Here is a 12,795-nt window from a genome sequence, read left to right on the forward strand (position 1 = left end):
TCTCCCGATACTCCCATGTTACACCTCTACTCCATAAACTGCATTGGCTCCCAGTTGTCCTCCGGGTAAGATTCAAGGTGCTGGTAATGGTTTTCAAAGCCCTACATGGCATGGGTCCGGAGTACCTTAGGAATCACCTGCTGCCAGCGTCAACGTCCCTCCGTCCAGTGTGCTCCCACAGAGAGGGCCTCCTCAGGGTGCCGCCGTTCGGAGAATGCCGTCTGGTAGCTCCCAGAGGGAGGGCGTTCTCTGTGAGCGCGCCTGACCTATGGAACCGTTTACCGGTTGAGCTCCGCATGGCTCCCGACCTTTGCTCCTTCCGACGCGACCTAAAAACCTATCTGTTTGAGCAATCCGGTCTGGTCTGACGGGTTCTGTTATAAATATTGTTTTAAGATAACTATTTGTGCATTCTGTTATTTATGTTCACTGTTCACCGCCCTGAGTCCTTAGGGAGAAGGGCGGTATACAAATCAAATCAAATAAATAAATAAATAAATAAATAAATAAATAAATAAATAAATAAATAAATAAATCTATTCCCCTCATCCAAATCATTGATGAAGATGTTGAAGAGCACTGGGCCCAGAACAGAGCTATTATGTCTTGTTCTGCTCTGCGGTGCCTTTGAGAATAAGCTGACCCCTCTTCTTTGTGACAGCCTCTCAAATATTGGAAGGTGGCTAGCATATCACCCCTAATCCTTCCCTGATATATCCAATTATTGCAACCATTCTTTACATAGTTTTGACTCTAAACAAAGAGTCTCTCCAACATTCCCTCCAACAATTTTTTCATAGTCTGGCTTGGGATATTTTTGGTGGCGGCGATGGGGGGGAGGGAGAAATATGTCCAAGAAATATGTTTATGATAGCCGATTCCCTCTCACTTGAGAAGCAGACAAGGACAGGGTGGATGGACTCAATTACAGTGGCAATGGATGCACCAGTGGGAGACTTGGAATAAAGATAGGGACAGATCACGATACCAAAAAATGTGGTCTCTAGGAGTCAAAAAACGACTTGATGGCATATAAAATCAATCAATAAAGAATAAAATAAATTTGTTCACCTCCAAAATAAAGAACCTGGTTCCTTCCTTCCTTCCTTCCTTCCTTCCTTCCTTCCTTCCTTCCTTCCTTCCTTCCTTCCTTCCTTCCTTCCTTCCGCCCTGAGTCCTTCGGGAGAAGGGCGGTATACAAATATAATAAACTTAAACTTAAACTTCCTTCCTTCCTTCTCTTTCTCTCCTTTCTTTCTTTTTCTTCCTTCCTTTTCTCTCTCTCTTTTCTTCCTTCCTCCCTCCCTCCCTTCCTTCCTTCCTTCTTCCTCTCCTTTCTTTTTCTTCTTTCTCTCTCTCTCTTTTTCCTTCCTTCTTTCTTTCTTTCCTTCCTTCCTTCCTTCCTTCCTTCCTTCCTTCCTCCCTCCCTCCCTCCCTTCCTTCCTTCTTTCTCTCCTTTCTTTTTTCTTCTTTCTCTCTCTCTCTCTTCTTCCTTCCTTCCTTCCTTCCTTCCTTCCTTCCTTCCTTCTCTTTCTTTCTCTTTCTTCCTTCCTTCTTTCCTTCCTTCCTTCTCTTTCTCTTCTTTCCTTCCTTCCTTCTTTCTTTCTTTCTTTCTTTCTTTCTTTCTTTCTTTCTTTCTTTCTTTCTTTCTTTCTTTCTTTCTTTCTTTCTTTCTTTCTTTCTTTCCCATAATTCCTCCTTTTTTACTACTTGGGGAAGTACTGGATTACTTGAAAATTATCCGCTTTAGGGAAAGAGCAATTTTGGGAGTTGCAGTGGTAAAACACAGAGACCCGAAAAGTTAAGTCTTTGCGTCGCTCTAAGAAGCTCTTCCGAACAAAGCGCCAACAGAGTCAGGCTCTCAACTTTGGCCGGCGGACCAAGAGGGTTTGCCCCGGCTGGGAACTTTTTCTTCCGGAGGTTGATTTTTCTTTTAGTAGCCTGCAGGAGGAGCCAAGATCTGGAGAAAGAAAGCAGAGAAGACCTTGTCCCCTTCCATGGTCTGCGGAGCCCGTGTGTTTGTTTGGAAGAAGCCTGGAAAACATTAGACAAAGCCCCAGCTCTGGAAACCATGTGGACCAGCTTGAGGACAGGCCTTGGACCCAGCTACGCAGGGGACAGAAGCCGTGGGGCCCCGACCCGATTCTGGGTGCTGGCAGTGGGAATAGCTGTCATCTTCTTCCTTCTGGGATTTTTAATCGGTAGGACTGAGACTACACAAGATTGTCATTCTTTCCCCTGCGCCCCCGCCTCCCCCCAGGAAAAAGACTTGTAGAAAAGTGATCTCTCTCTCTCTCTCTCTCTGTGTGTGTGTGTGTGTGTGTGTGTGTGTGTGTGTGTGTGTGATCTGCCAATCATTACTGAAAGGGAAATTGCATTCACGTGCTTGGAAAATGTTTCTGCAGCTTGTTAGGAGCAGGATGGAAAGGATCCAAATTAGTTGCAGAGGCATTCGTGCTTGAATGACATGAAAGTACTGTGAAAGTTTGGGAATCCTTTGTGCAATTGTTTGGGAATGAACTCCATTTAATGAGCCCAGTGGATAACATTTTTTTCCCTTTTAAACCAAAAAGAAAGAAAGAAAGAAAGAAAGAAAGAAAGAAAGAAAGAAAGAAAGAAAGAAAGAAAGAAAGAAAGAAAGAAAGAAAGAGAGAGAGAGAGAGAGAGAAAAGGGAGGAAGGGAGGAAGAGAGGGAAGGAAGGAAAGAAGGAAGGAAGGAAAGAAGGAAGGAAAGAAGGAAGGAAGGAAGGAAGGAAGGAAGGAAGGGAAGGAAGGAAGGGAAGGGAGGAAGGAAGGAAGGGAGGAGGGAAGGAAGGAAGGAGGGAAGGGAAGGAAGGAAGCAAGGAAGGAAGGAAGGGAAGGAAGGAAGGGAAGGGAGGGAGGAAGGGAGGGAGGGAGGGAAGGGAAGGGAGGAGGGAAGGAAGGAGGGAAGGGAGGAAGGAAGGAAGGAAGGAAGGAAGGAAGGAAGGAAGGAAGGAAGGAAGGAAGTTAGGAAGGAGACTGAAAGATGGGCTTTCTTCCGCAGTGGCGCCTGCTCTTTGGAGCATCCTCCCTGCAGAATTAAGAATGGACTCAACATTTTTAAGCCCCTCAGAAGGCTTTAAAAAGCTGGCTGTGTTCCTGAGACTGCGTAGCAGAACCTGTAAAAGATCCTTTTTCTTGGCTGTATTGCTAACTGGCCAAGTATCTCGGCTGCTATCTATATTTTTATTTTGGATGTTTCTACTGTTTTACTTTTCACTGTTTTAAAATGTTTTAGTGTCTTATATCTCTTGAATTGTTAGTCGCCCCGGATCGATTGAAATGGTCAGCTATGGAAACTGAACAAATACATACAATTACACATCAATACTTCATTTCTAACATCCCCTTTATTGCACTCTGATATACAATATCTACAAGTATTTAACTTTTTTGTCTATTTCTGATTTCAGTAACCAGTTTTTTCCCCCCTTAAAACCATCCTGCACGATCTGTGCTATGATGTACAGAAGCCATTCTTGCTGACATTTGATCAAACTCCATAGGGATGAAAGAGACCTTGGAAGTCGTCTAGTCCAACTGCCTGCTGATATTTTAGCATTTTTTCCACGTGTGAAAATATGATTTACAACTTTTGCTCTTGATCATTTGAGGGCACGGGTAGAAATGGGGTTCACGGACAGCTAATATGGAACAGTCACCTCTCCAAGTAGATATTTGGGACAGAGACAAGATTGTCCAACACCATCCAGAGAGCGACTTTGGTTTGAGAAAGTTTACTGGCTTGGAGCAAGAGATTTAACCAAGTCAGCTGTAACTGAGTAGCTACATTTGCACATGTCAAAATTGGTCGGCTTAACATCTGTAAGTTGCTGTCTGGGTAGCTTAGGCTGTTATGTGTATATGTTGTATATATTATATTTAAATGTGTTATGTATGTGTGGACTTTGAGAGCAAGCAACTACATTTCATTTTTAATGTGTGCCATTGTGCCGACAATAAAAAATGACAATAAAGGTCTATCTATCTATCTATCTATCTATCTATCTATCTATCTATCTATCTATCTATCTATCTATCTTCTATCATCTATCTATCAATATCTCTTTCTCTATTATCTATCTATATCTATCTATCTCTATCTCTATCTTTATCTATCAATCAATCTATCTACACATATATATCATATATAACTTTATCTATCTATCTATCTATCTATCTATCTATCTCTATCTATCTATCTATCTATCTATCTATCTATCTATCTCTCTATCTATCATCTATCATTCATCTATCCTATCTATCTATCTATCTATCTATCTATCTATCTATCTATCTATCTATCATTTATCATTCATCTATCTATCCTATCTATCTATCTATCTATCTATCTATCTATCTATCTATCTATCTATCTATCAGCTGTGGTCATAAGTTGAGGACTACTGAGGAGGTAACTCTTGTGTGACGAATTGCAAAATTTGGGGCATGCAACATTTGGGGCATGCATTTACCTCCTGCTTTTCATGCCATAGAAATCGGTTTGATCTGACTTCCAGGCTGGCTGGCGAATAGACATGCCCACCAGTTGCCGAGGACAGATGTCCATAAGAAGATGAAGGAGGCCTTCATGAAGGAAATGAAAGCAGAAAGCATCAAGCAGATTCTTTAGTAAGCTAAACTGGCCTGTATGCCCAGCCTCTCCAAAGGTTTAGGAAATATGTAACAGTGAGATAGAGAAATAGCTATTTTAACACACACAAGCACACACACACACACACACACACACACACGCACACACTAGCACTCATCTTCCTCAGCTTCGTGCTGGGATGATGGGAGTCTTGAAGACACATCTGGAAGGGAGCAAGCTGGAAACCAAAGTATGACAGTCAACTTCCCAAGTCTCTCTTCCTCCCTCTCTCCCCCTTCCTTCCTTCCTTCCTTCCTCCCTCCCTCCCTCCCCTCCTCCTCCTTCAACTTTCCCTCCCTCCTTTCCTCCCTCCCTTCCTCCCCTCCTCCTTCAGCTTTCCCTCCCTCCCTCCCTCCCCTCCCTCCCTCCCTCTTTCTTTATTTTCGTTAACAGAAAGTGTAGCACCTTTTAAAACAATGAATTATAGACCTTTTACAAGCATCTGTGGGCTACAGTTCCTTTGCTCTGCTGCTTTGCTCCTTCCTTTTGCACATGCCAGTGTGTGTCTACGTGTACGCGCATGAGTTTTAAAAGAATGTCTGAACTTGTTCCAAGACTGAAAAGATAATAGATTTTCTAGGGTTGGAAGTCACATGATAGGCACTGCAAAGGGTGCACACCAGCATCTTCTGCCCTGCTCCCACCAACGTAGGACAACGTCGAGTCAAAAGCAAGTCTTGAGGCATATCCCAGCACAGGTGGTGCTGCACTGAAAAAGGCAAATTTGAGTGACACCGCTCAGTCATTCAGTGCTGAGCCAACAACACATCCTCTGCATAAATTCACACCTCAACCCACATGCTTCTACTGTCCCCAGAAACATTCTTCATGCACTGATCCATAAATACATTAAACCACCAAAGAGGCATCACACACCCCCTTGTGTTACTGCCTGCTGATTGTTGAACCACTCACTGAACGTTTCATTTATTCTCCCACATGCTGAAGAATAAAAATCTGTTCTGCATACCCTTATCCTTTGATATGTGGATTAGGTCTGGGTAACTTATTAAAGGGGGTTGAGGACGTTTGAGTGAAATATTTTCCTCAGCTTGACCGTTAATGATCTAGTGGGGACACTGATTCTCAGACCCTTGTGGATTCTGTTAATATTTTAGGGGGAAGATGGAAACAGTATAAAGAATAAAATATGTTTTGTTACGAAACTTCTCACAGAGCAACTAAAGCCATCTTCTTCCTTCTAGCAATTTTACCCAGCAGCCTCACTTGGCCGGCACACCGGAGAATTTGCGCCTAGCTGAACAGATACAAGCAAACTGGAAGGCCTTTGGCCTAGACTCGGTCCAACTGGCTCCTTATGATGTTCTGCTTTCCTACCCCAATGAGACACGTCCTAACTATGTCTCACTCATTGACGAGCATGGCCAAGAGGTAAAGGAGAGGGGCTGGATTGTGTATAGGGAGTAGGTTTCACAACCTGATACACTAGGCTAATATGGGTTTGTGTAGAGAGGTACCTCAGCTTATGACTGTATGTGGGACTAGATTTCCATTGCTAAGTGATACAGTCATTAAATGATGGATCACGTGACCAGACTCAACATTGCAGCCATATTTATCGTGGCAGTTGAGCAAATCACCACATAGTTTCTAAGTCATGAAATGGTATAGGATTTCTTGCCTGAGCAGGGGGCTGACTAGAAGACATCCAAGGTCCCTTCCAACTCTGTTATCCTGTCCTGTCCTGCCCTACCCTACCCTACCCTACCCTACCCTACCCTACCCTACCCTATTCCATTCCATTCCAATTCTATTCTATTCTATTCTATTCTATTCTATTCTATTCTATTCTATTCTATTCTATTCTATTCTACTCTACTCTACTCTACTCTACTCTACTCTACTCTACTCTACTCTACTCTACTCTATTCTATTCTATTCTATTCTATTCTATTCTATTCTATTCTATTCCATTCCATTCCATTCCATTCCATTCCAATTCTATTCTATTCTATTCTATTCTATTCTATTCTATTCTATTCTATTCTATTCTATTCTATTCTATTCTATTCTATTCTATTCTATTCTATTCTATTCTATTCTATTCTATTCCATTCCATTCCATTCCATTCCATTCCATTCTATTCTTTCTATTCTATTCTATTCTATTCTATTCTATTCTATTCTATTCTATTCTATTCTATTCTATTCTATTCTATTCTATTCTATTCTATTCTATTCTATTCCATTCCAATATCCCATTCTATTCTGTTCTGTTCTGTTCTGTTCTGTTCTAGTCCCTTGGTTCTTAAGCAAATCTGTCTTCCCCATTGACTTTGCTTGTCGGAAGCTGGCTGGGAAGATCACAACTTGTGATCACGTGACTGAAGGATGCTGCAAGCATTGTAAATGTGAGCCAGTTGCCAAATGCCCAAATTGCAGTCAGTTGACTGTTAGGGGTGGTGTGACAATCGGAACTGCAGTGATGGGTTGTAAGTCATTTTATTCAGCACCATGATAACTCTGGCCTGTAAATGAATGGTCAGAAGTTGAGAACTACCTGCAGTTCAAAATTAAGTGTGTTGTGAGAATCATTGCATTAACTTAAAGATTACATGAAGCCATTATAGAGACTATGTGGGCATTGTATGTTAGACAAACACAACCATGGTTTTTTTTAGAGTTTCGCTAAATTGGCCCCATTTCGATGGGCCCTTGGCAAAGGCGTTTCTTAAACGAATTTTCATCCCCTTCCTCAACCTTTGCCCACACCCAAGTTGGTTATATCAGATGTTGTTTTTATATGCCATTCCCCCCCCCCCATGGCTTCTTAACTATCTAGATTTTCAACACTTCGCTATCTGAGCCTGTTCCTGCAGGATATGAGACCGTCGAAGATATCGTCCCTCCCTATAGTGCTTTCTCAGCCCAGGGTCAGCCAGAGGTAAGGATTAAAAGGCATTTGGGGCTGCATTCAGACCTGGCAAGGCTCTAAGCCATAGGAAGATACTACTACAGTTGTGTTAGGAGCACTGAAACCCTTCCGGGTTGAAAAGATTAGCCCTTGACATCACCATTGCCTGGGGGGATGCCCAGATGAGGACCCCCTTCATGTCCCCATTAAATTGCCCACTGAGGTGGTACCCATCTATCTAGTTGTAGTCGCCCTGCTGCATTGGCAGGAACCGGAACAAGTGACGGGAGCTTACCCCATCGTGTAGCAGCAACCGGGTCTTGAACACTAGCCCGCCGAGTGTTAGCCCAGCATCCTAACCACATGAGCCATTGCACTGCCGTAGGAAGATGTAGCGGTTCTATCTGGCCACCAGTGCTCACAGAGAAGATAGCTGTGTAGATCTTCAGTTAATTAAATTAAATTATAATTAAGATTTACTTACTTTAAGATTTTAATCTTACTAAAAACCACCTAAAAGTAGAGGAAGTAAGTAAGAGATCTACAGGCACTTGAGTTAGTGTCTATTAACCCAAGACAGCAATAACCTAAAGGCTATTTCAAGTGATTAAATTTGAATATCACACACACACACACACACACACACAGAGGTATTTAGGATGGATTTGAGGCAATGGTTTATAACAGAACTCAAAATTAAGCTGTGCTGAACCTGGATAATCTTGAATGAGAGACCACTTACTGACTCATCCAAGTATCAACCAGGCTAACTGAGGCAGTAGGTGGTCTTGTATTCAAGATTCAAGAGTAGCACTATTTAGCTTCTGAGCAGCAAAGGGATATAATTAACAATGTTTTTCTTATTTACAGTTATTAGAAAGATTTAAAGCAGACCCCCCAAAAAAAAGGTTTGTGGTTTTGAGCATTGTAAGACCGAATTGGAAATAGAATTGTGTACAAATGGTGAACGTGTAATTGCTAAATTGTATAAACTTTTACTGAAATTTGAAACAGAAGAACAAAGCACGGTACAGTGGGCGCATTTTGCAACTCCCTCGCTTCATTGGTGTGTGTTGTTAATGCACCTTTTGTATTCCAGGGAGATTTGCTGTATGTGAATTATGGCAGAATAGAGGATTTCCACAGATTAGAGCGAGAGATGGGAATTAATTGTTCCGGGAAAATTGTCATTGTCAGATATGGGAAGATCTTCAGAGGAAATAAGGTAAGAGGTTATGAGTTTTGCCTTTCAGGCATGAGAGGAATGCTTACAAGAAACCGAAAAATGATTAGGGGACTGGAAGCTAAAACATATGAAAAACAGTTGCAAGAATAGTTAAGTCTAATTTAATGAAAAGAAGGTATAGGGGTGACATGACAGCTGTCTTCCAGTATCTAAAGGGCTGCCACAGAGAAAACAGGGTCAGCCTATTCCTCAAAACACCTAAAGGTGGGACAAGAAGCCATGGATGGAAACTAAGCAAGGAGAGAAGCAACCTAGAACTAAGGAGAAATTGCCTGACAGTTAGAACAATTAGCCAGTGGAACAACTTGCCTCCAGAAGCTGTGAATGCTCCAATCCTGGAAGTTTTTAAGAAGAAATTGGACAGCCCTTTGTCCAAAATGGTAGATGGTTTCCTACCTGAGCAGGGGGTTGGACTAGATGACCTCCAAGGTCCTTTCCAACTCTGTTATTCTGGTCTGTTATTCTGTTATATTGTTCTGCTAGTCAAACTATGGATTATTATTATTATTTTTAGCTAAATGAATAAAATTATTTAGTTCGCCAATCATTTTAATCCCTAGGTTAAGAACGCTTACCTGGCTGGAGCCAAAGGCATCATTTTATACTCTGATCCTGCTGATTCTTGTGCTCCTGGAGTTCAGCCTTACCCAGATGGCTGGAATCTGCCAGGAGGTGGAGCCCAACGTGGAAATGTCCTCCTTCTGGATGGTGCTGGGGATCCTCTCACTCCAGGCTATCCAGCTAAAGGTGACCAGAAAAGAGTCCTTCTAGGAATGCATCCTAAAATAGGCACAACCTGAGGTTCGAATACTTGTGAGAACAGTGTCCTAAGAATATAGCATTTGACTGTGGTTTTTATTTGTTGAATTGATATAACTGAGAGCATCTCGCCGTGGCCAACTCTCTGAAGGACAATTCCATGTGGGATAGATAAAGGTAAAGGTAAAGGTAAAGGTAAAGGTCATGCGTGCTAGTCATTTCCGACTCTAGGGGCCGGTGCTCATCTCCGTTTCAAAGCCGGAGAGCCAGCATTTGTCCGAGGATGTCTCCGTGGTCATGTGGCCGGCATGACTAGATGCCAAAGGCGCACGGAACGCTGTTACCTTCCCACCGTAGTGGTCCCTATTTTTCTACTTGCATTTTTACGTGCTTTCGAACTGCTAGGTTGGCAGAAGCTGGGACGAGTAACAGGCGCTCACTCTGCTACGCGGCACTCGGGATTTGACCCGCCAAACTGCCGACCTTCTGATCAACAAGCTCAGCATCCTAACCCACTGAGCCACCACGTCCCTTCCATGTGGGATAACTCAGCGCAATAAATGTTATCCACCACTGTTTCTTTGACGTTATTTCCATTGACAAAAATGGAAATAATGTTAAAGGCACAATGGCGGGTTACGTTTAGCGTGTAGAGTTATCCCACATGGAATTGTTCCATTGTGAGTTGTCCCCTGCCAAGTTGGCAATGGAGAGTTGTCCCCCAACAAGTTGGCCGTGGTGAGTTGTCCCACAATGAGTTGTCCACTGTGAGTTGTCCCATGATGAGTTGTCCATGGTGAGTTGTCCCAGGATGAGTTGGCCATGGCGAGTTGCCCCACAATGAGTTGTCCATGGTGAGTTGTCCCAGGATGAGTTGGCTGTGGGAAGATTTAATTTAATTTAATTTAATAATTTGATTTCTATACCGCCCTTCTCCCGAAGGACTCAGGGCGGTGAACAGGGCAATACACAATAAAAATCAGATACAAAAATTAAAAAACCATTAAAAACCATTAAACATCATGCCCATAAAATCAATACATATTAAGTTAAAACTAATTTTAAAAACCCAACCCCATCCCATCAGACCAGGCCAGCTTGTTCGAAAAAGAATGTTTTAAGATCGCGCCGGAAGGAGCGAAGGTCGGGGGCCGTCCGGAGCTCAACCGGTAAGCTGTTCCAAAGGTCTGGCGCGCCCACAGAGAACGCTCTCCCCCTGGGGGTCACCAATCGGCATTCTTTGATCGGCGGCACCCTTTGATCGGAAAATGGCCTCGGCGGGTTGACTGCAGAGAGATGGCATTGGCAAATCAACTGAGGCGAGTTGAGGGTGTAATATGAAGAGTACAATGGTTAAGCGAAAGGATGTGTGCATAAACCACTCCACATATTCAGATTATAGTCAATACAAGCTTCGGGCCTCTTTATGTCACTCTTATACATACATATGGCAAAGGTTCACTTGATGTTATCCCCAGATATGTTAATAGACCTTCAGCTGAGAAACCAGGTGCAAATTTGGGTGAGGAAAGCCTGGGTATTGAGGAGATAACCAATCTCACCTGCTGCTCTCCAGATACAGGTAGTCCTCGACTTACAACAATGCATTTAGTGACCATTCAAAGTTACAACGGCACTGAAAAAAAAGTGACTTAGGATTGGTTTTCACACTCACGATCACGGTAACATCTCCATGGTCAAATGATCAAAATTTGGACCGTTGGCAACGGGTTCATATATCCCAGGGTCATGAGATCCCCTTTTGCAACCTTCTGACAAGCAAGGGCAATGCGGAAGCCAGATTCACTTCATGATCATATTACTAACTTAACAACCGCAGTGATTCACTTAGTAACTGTGGCAATAAAAGCCATAAAGTGGGACAAACTTCACTTAACAACTGTCTTGCTTAGTAACAGAAATTTGGGGCTCAGTTATGATCCTAAGTCGAGGACTACCTGTAGTTTATTTTTCATCATCTTTTACCCTTTACCAGTGGTGGGATTCAAACATGTGAACAGCCAGTTCTCTGTGTGGATGCCGCTTCCGGAAGTGCATTCTGGGCCTGGGCAACAAAAAATTAGCTGACTCTCACCACTGCCCTTTACCCAACTTATGTTGGCTGAGGTCAAAACATTGGAGAACACCAGAGTGAATAGATGTGTAGTGAATACAGAGCAAAAGACTGATCAAGAATAGCATCACATGAAATGGCAATACTCAGCTGACTGCCATAGGGAATAAGCAGTAAGTTATTACTGGGACAGAAGAACCCCAAGGGGTTCTAGAGATGAGAGCCAAAATGGAACTTTGGAACAAACACCCTAGAGGAAGGTAAGGAAGATTAGGGCAAATCGTGTTCATGTTGTATTGCTGAAAACACCATGTGGACTTGTCCATGCGGTCACTTGCTCCAAGTAACCGCATGGACATGAACTATCTCCCATCGTCCAGTATACTCACACAGAGAGGGCCTCCTCAGGGTACCGTCGGCTAGACAATGTCGGCTGGCGACACCCAGGGGAAGGGCCTTCTCTGTGGGAGCGCCAGCCCTTTGGAACCAACTTCCCCTTGAGCTTTGGATGGCCCCGGATCTCCGGTCCTTTCGCTGCGGCCTTAAAACACTTCTTTTCCATCAGGCTGACCTGGACTGATGACAGGGATTTTAAAATGTTTTTTAATTTTTAACTCCAATTTTAATTTATTCTACTGGGGCTGTTAATTTAATTCTTTTTAACTTTTGTATTGTTGTATTTTATTGTTGTTAGCCGCCCTGAGTCCTTCGGGAGATAGGGCAGCATATAAGTCTCAATAATAAATAAATAAATAAATAATAAATAAATAAATAAATAAATAAATAAATAAATAAATAAATAAATAAATAAATAAATAAATAATAAGTACACTGTCCCAAGAGTCTTCAGAAATGTGGCTTTTCAGCTATAGTCCCATTGTTAGTAGATGTCTTAATAGCAATAGTACTTAGACTTATATACCACTTCACAGTGCTTTACAGCCAGTGGTGGAATTTAGCTGGTTTGCACCAGTTCAACAGATCCGGTAGTTAATTTGAGGCTGAATTTTGCTGAGTTCGGAGAACCAGCTGAATTAGCTGAAATTAACTGAATCCCACCTGTCTAGACCTTGGAGGCCTGGAGGAGGACATGGATGCCACTTCCGGAAGTCTGTTCAGAGGCCCAGGCCTGCATCCAATAAGAGAATCAGGTATTTCAATCTCAC

The 12,795-nt window shown here is 42.7% G+C and overlaps 1 protein-coding gene across 2 annotated transcripts in view; it reads left to right on the forward strand.

The window, feature by feature from the left end:
- The first annotated feature begins 1,875 nt into the window (after window positions 1-1,875).
- LOC310640028 (putative N-acetylated-alpha-linked acidic dipeptidase) overlaps window positions 1,876-12,795 on the forward strand; it is a 36,736-nt gene continuing 25,816 nt past the window's right edge. For both annotated transcript variants that reach the window (XM_083362109.1, XM_083362110.1), the window contains exons 1-6: window positions 1,876-2,201; window positions 4,542-4,653; window positions 5,881-6,067; window positions 7,479-7,580; window positions 8,650-8,775; window positions 9,357-9,543. In XM_083362109.1, coding sequence (XP_083218235.1) covers window positions 2,072-2,201; window positions 4,542-4,653; window positions 5,881-6,067; window positions 7,479-7,580; window positions 8,650-8,775; window positions 9,357-9,543 — 844 coding nt within the window. In that variant the 5' untranslated portion in view covers window positions 1,876-2,071. The remainder of the gene's footprint in view (window positions 2,202-4,541; window positions 4,654-5,880; window positions 6,068-7,478; window positions 7,581-8,649; window positions 8,776-9,356; window positions 9,544-12,795) is intronic.

The sequence above is a fragment of the Vipera ursinii genome, assembly GCF_947247035.1.
Source record: "Vipera ursinii genome assembly, chromosome: 4".
Classification (NCBI taxonomy): Eukaryota; Metazoa; Chordata; class Lepidosauria; order Squamata; family Viperidae; genus Vipera; species Vipera ursinii.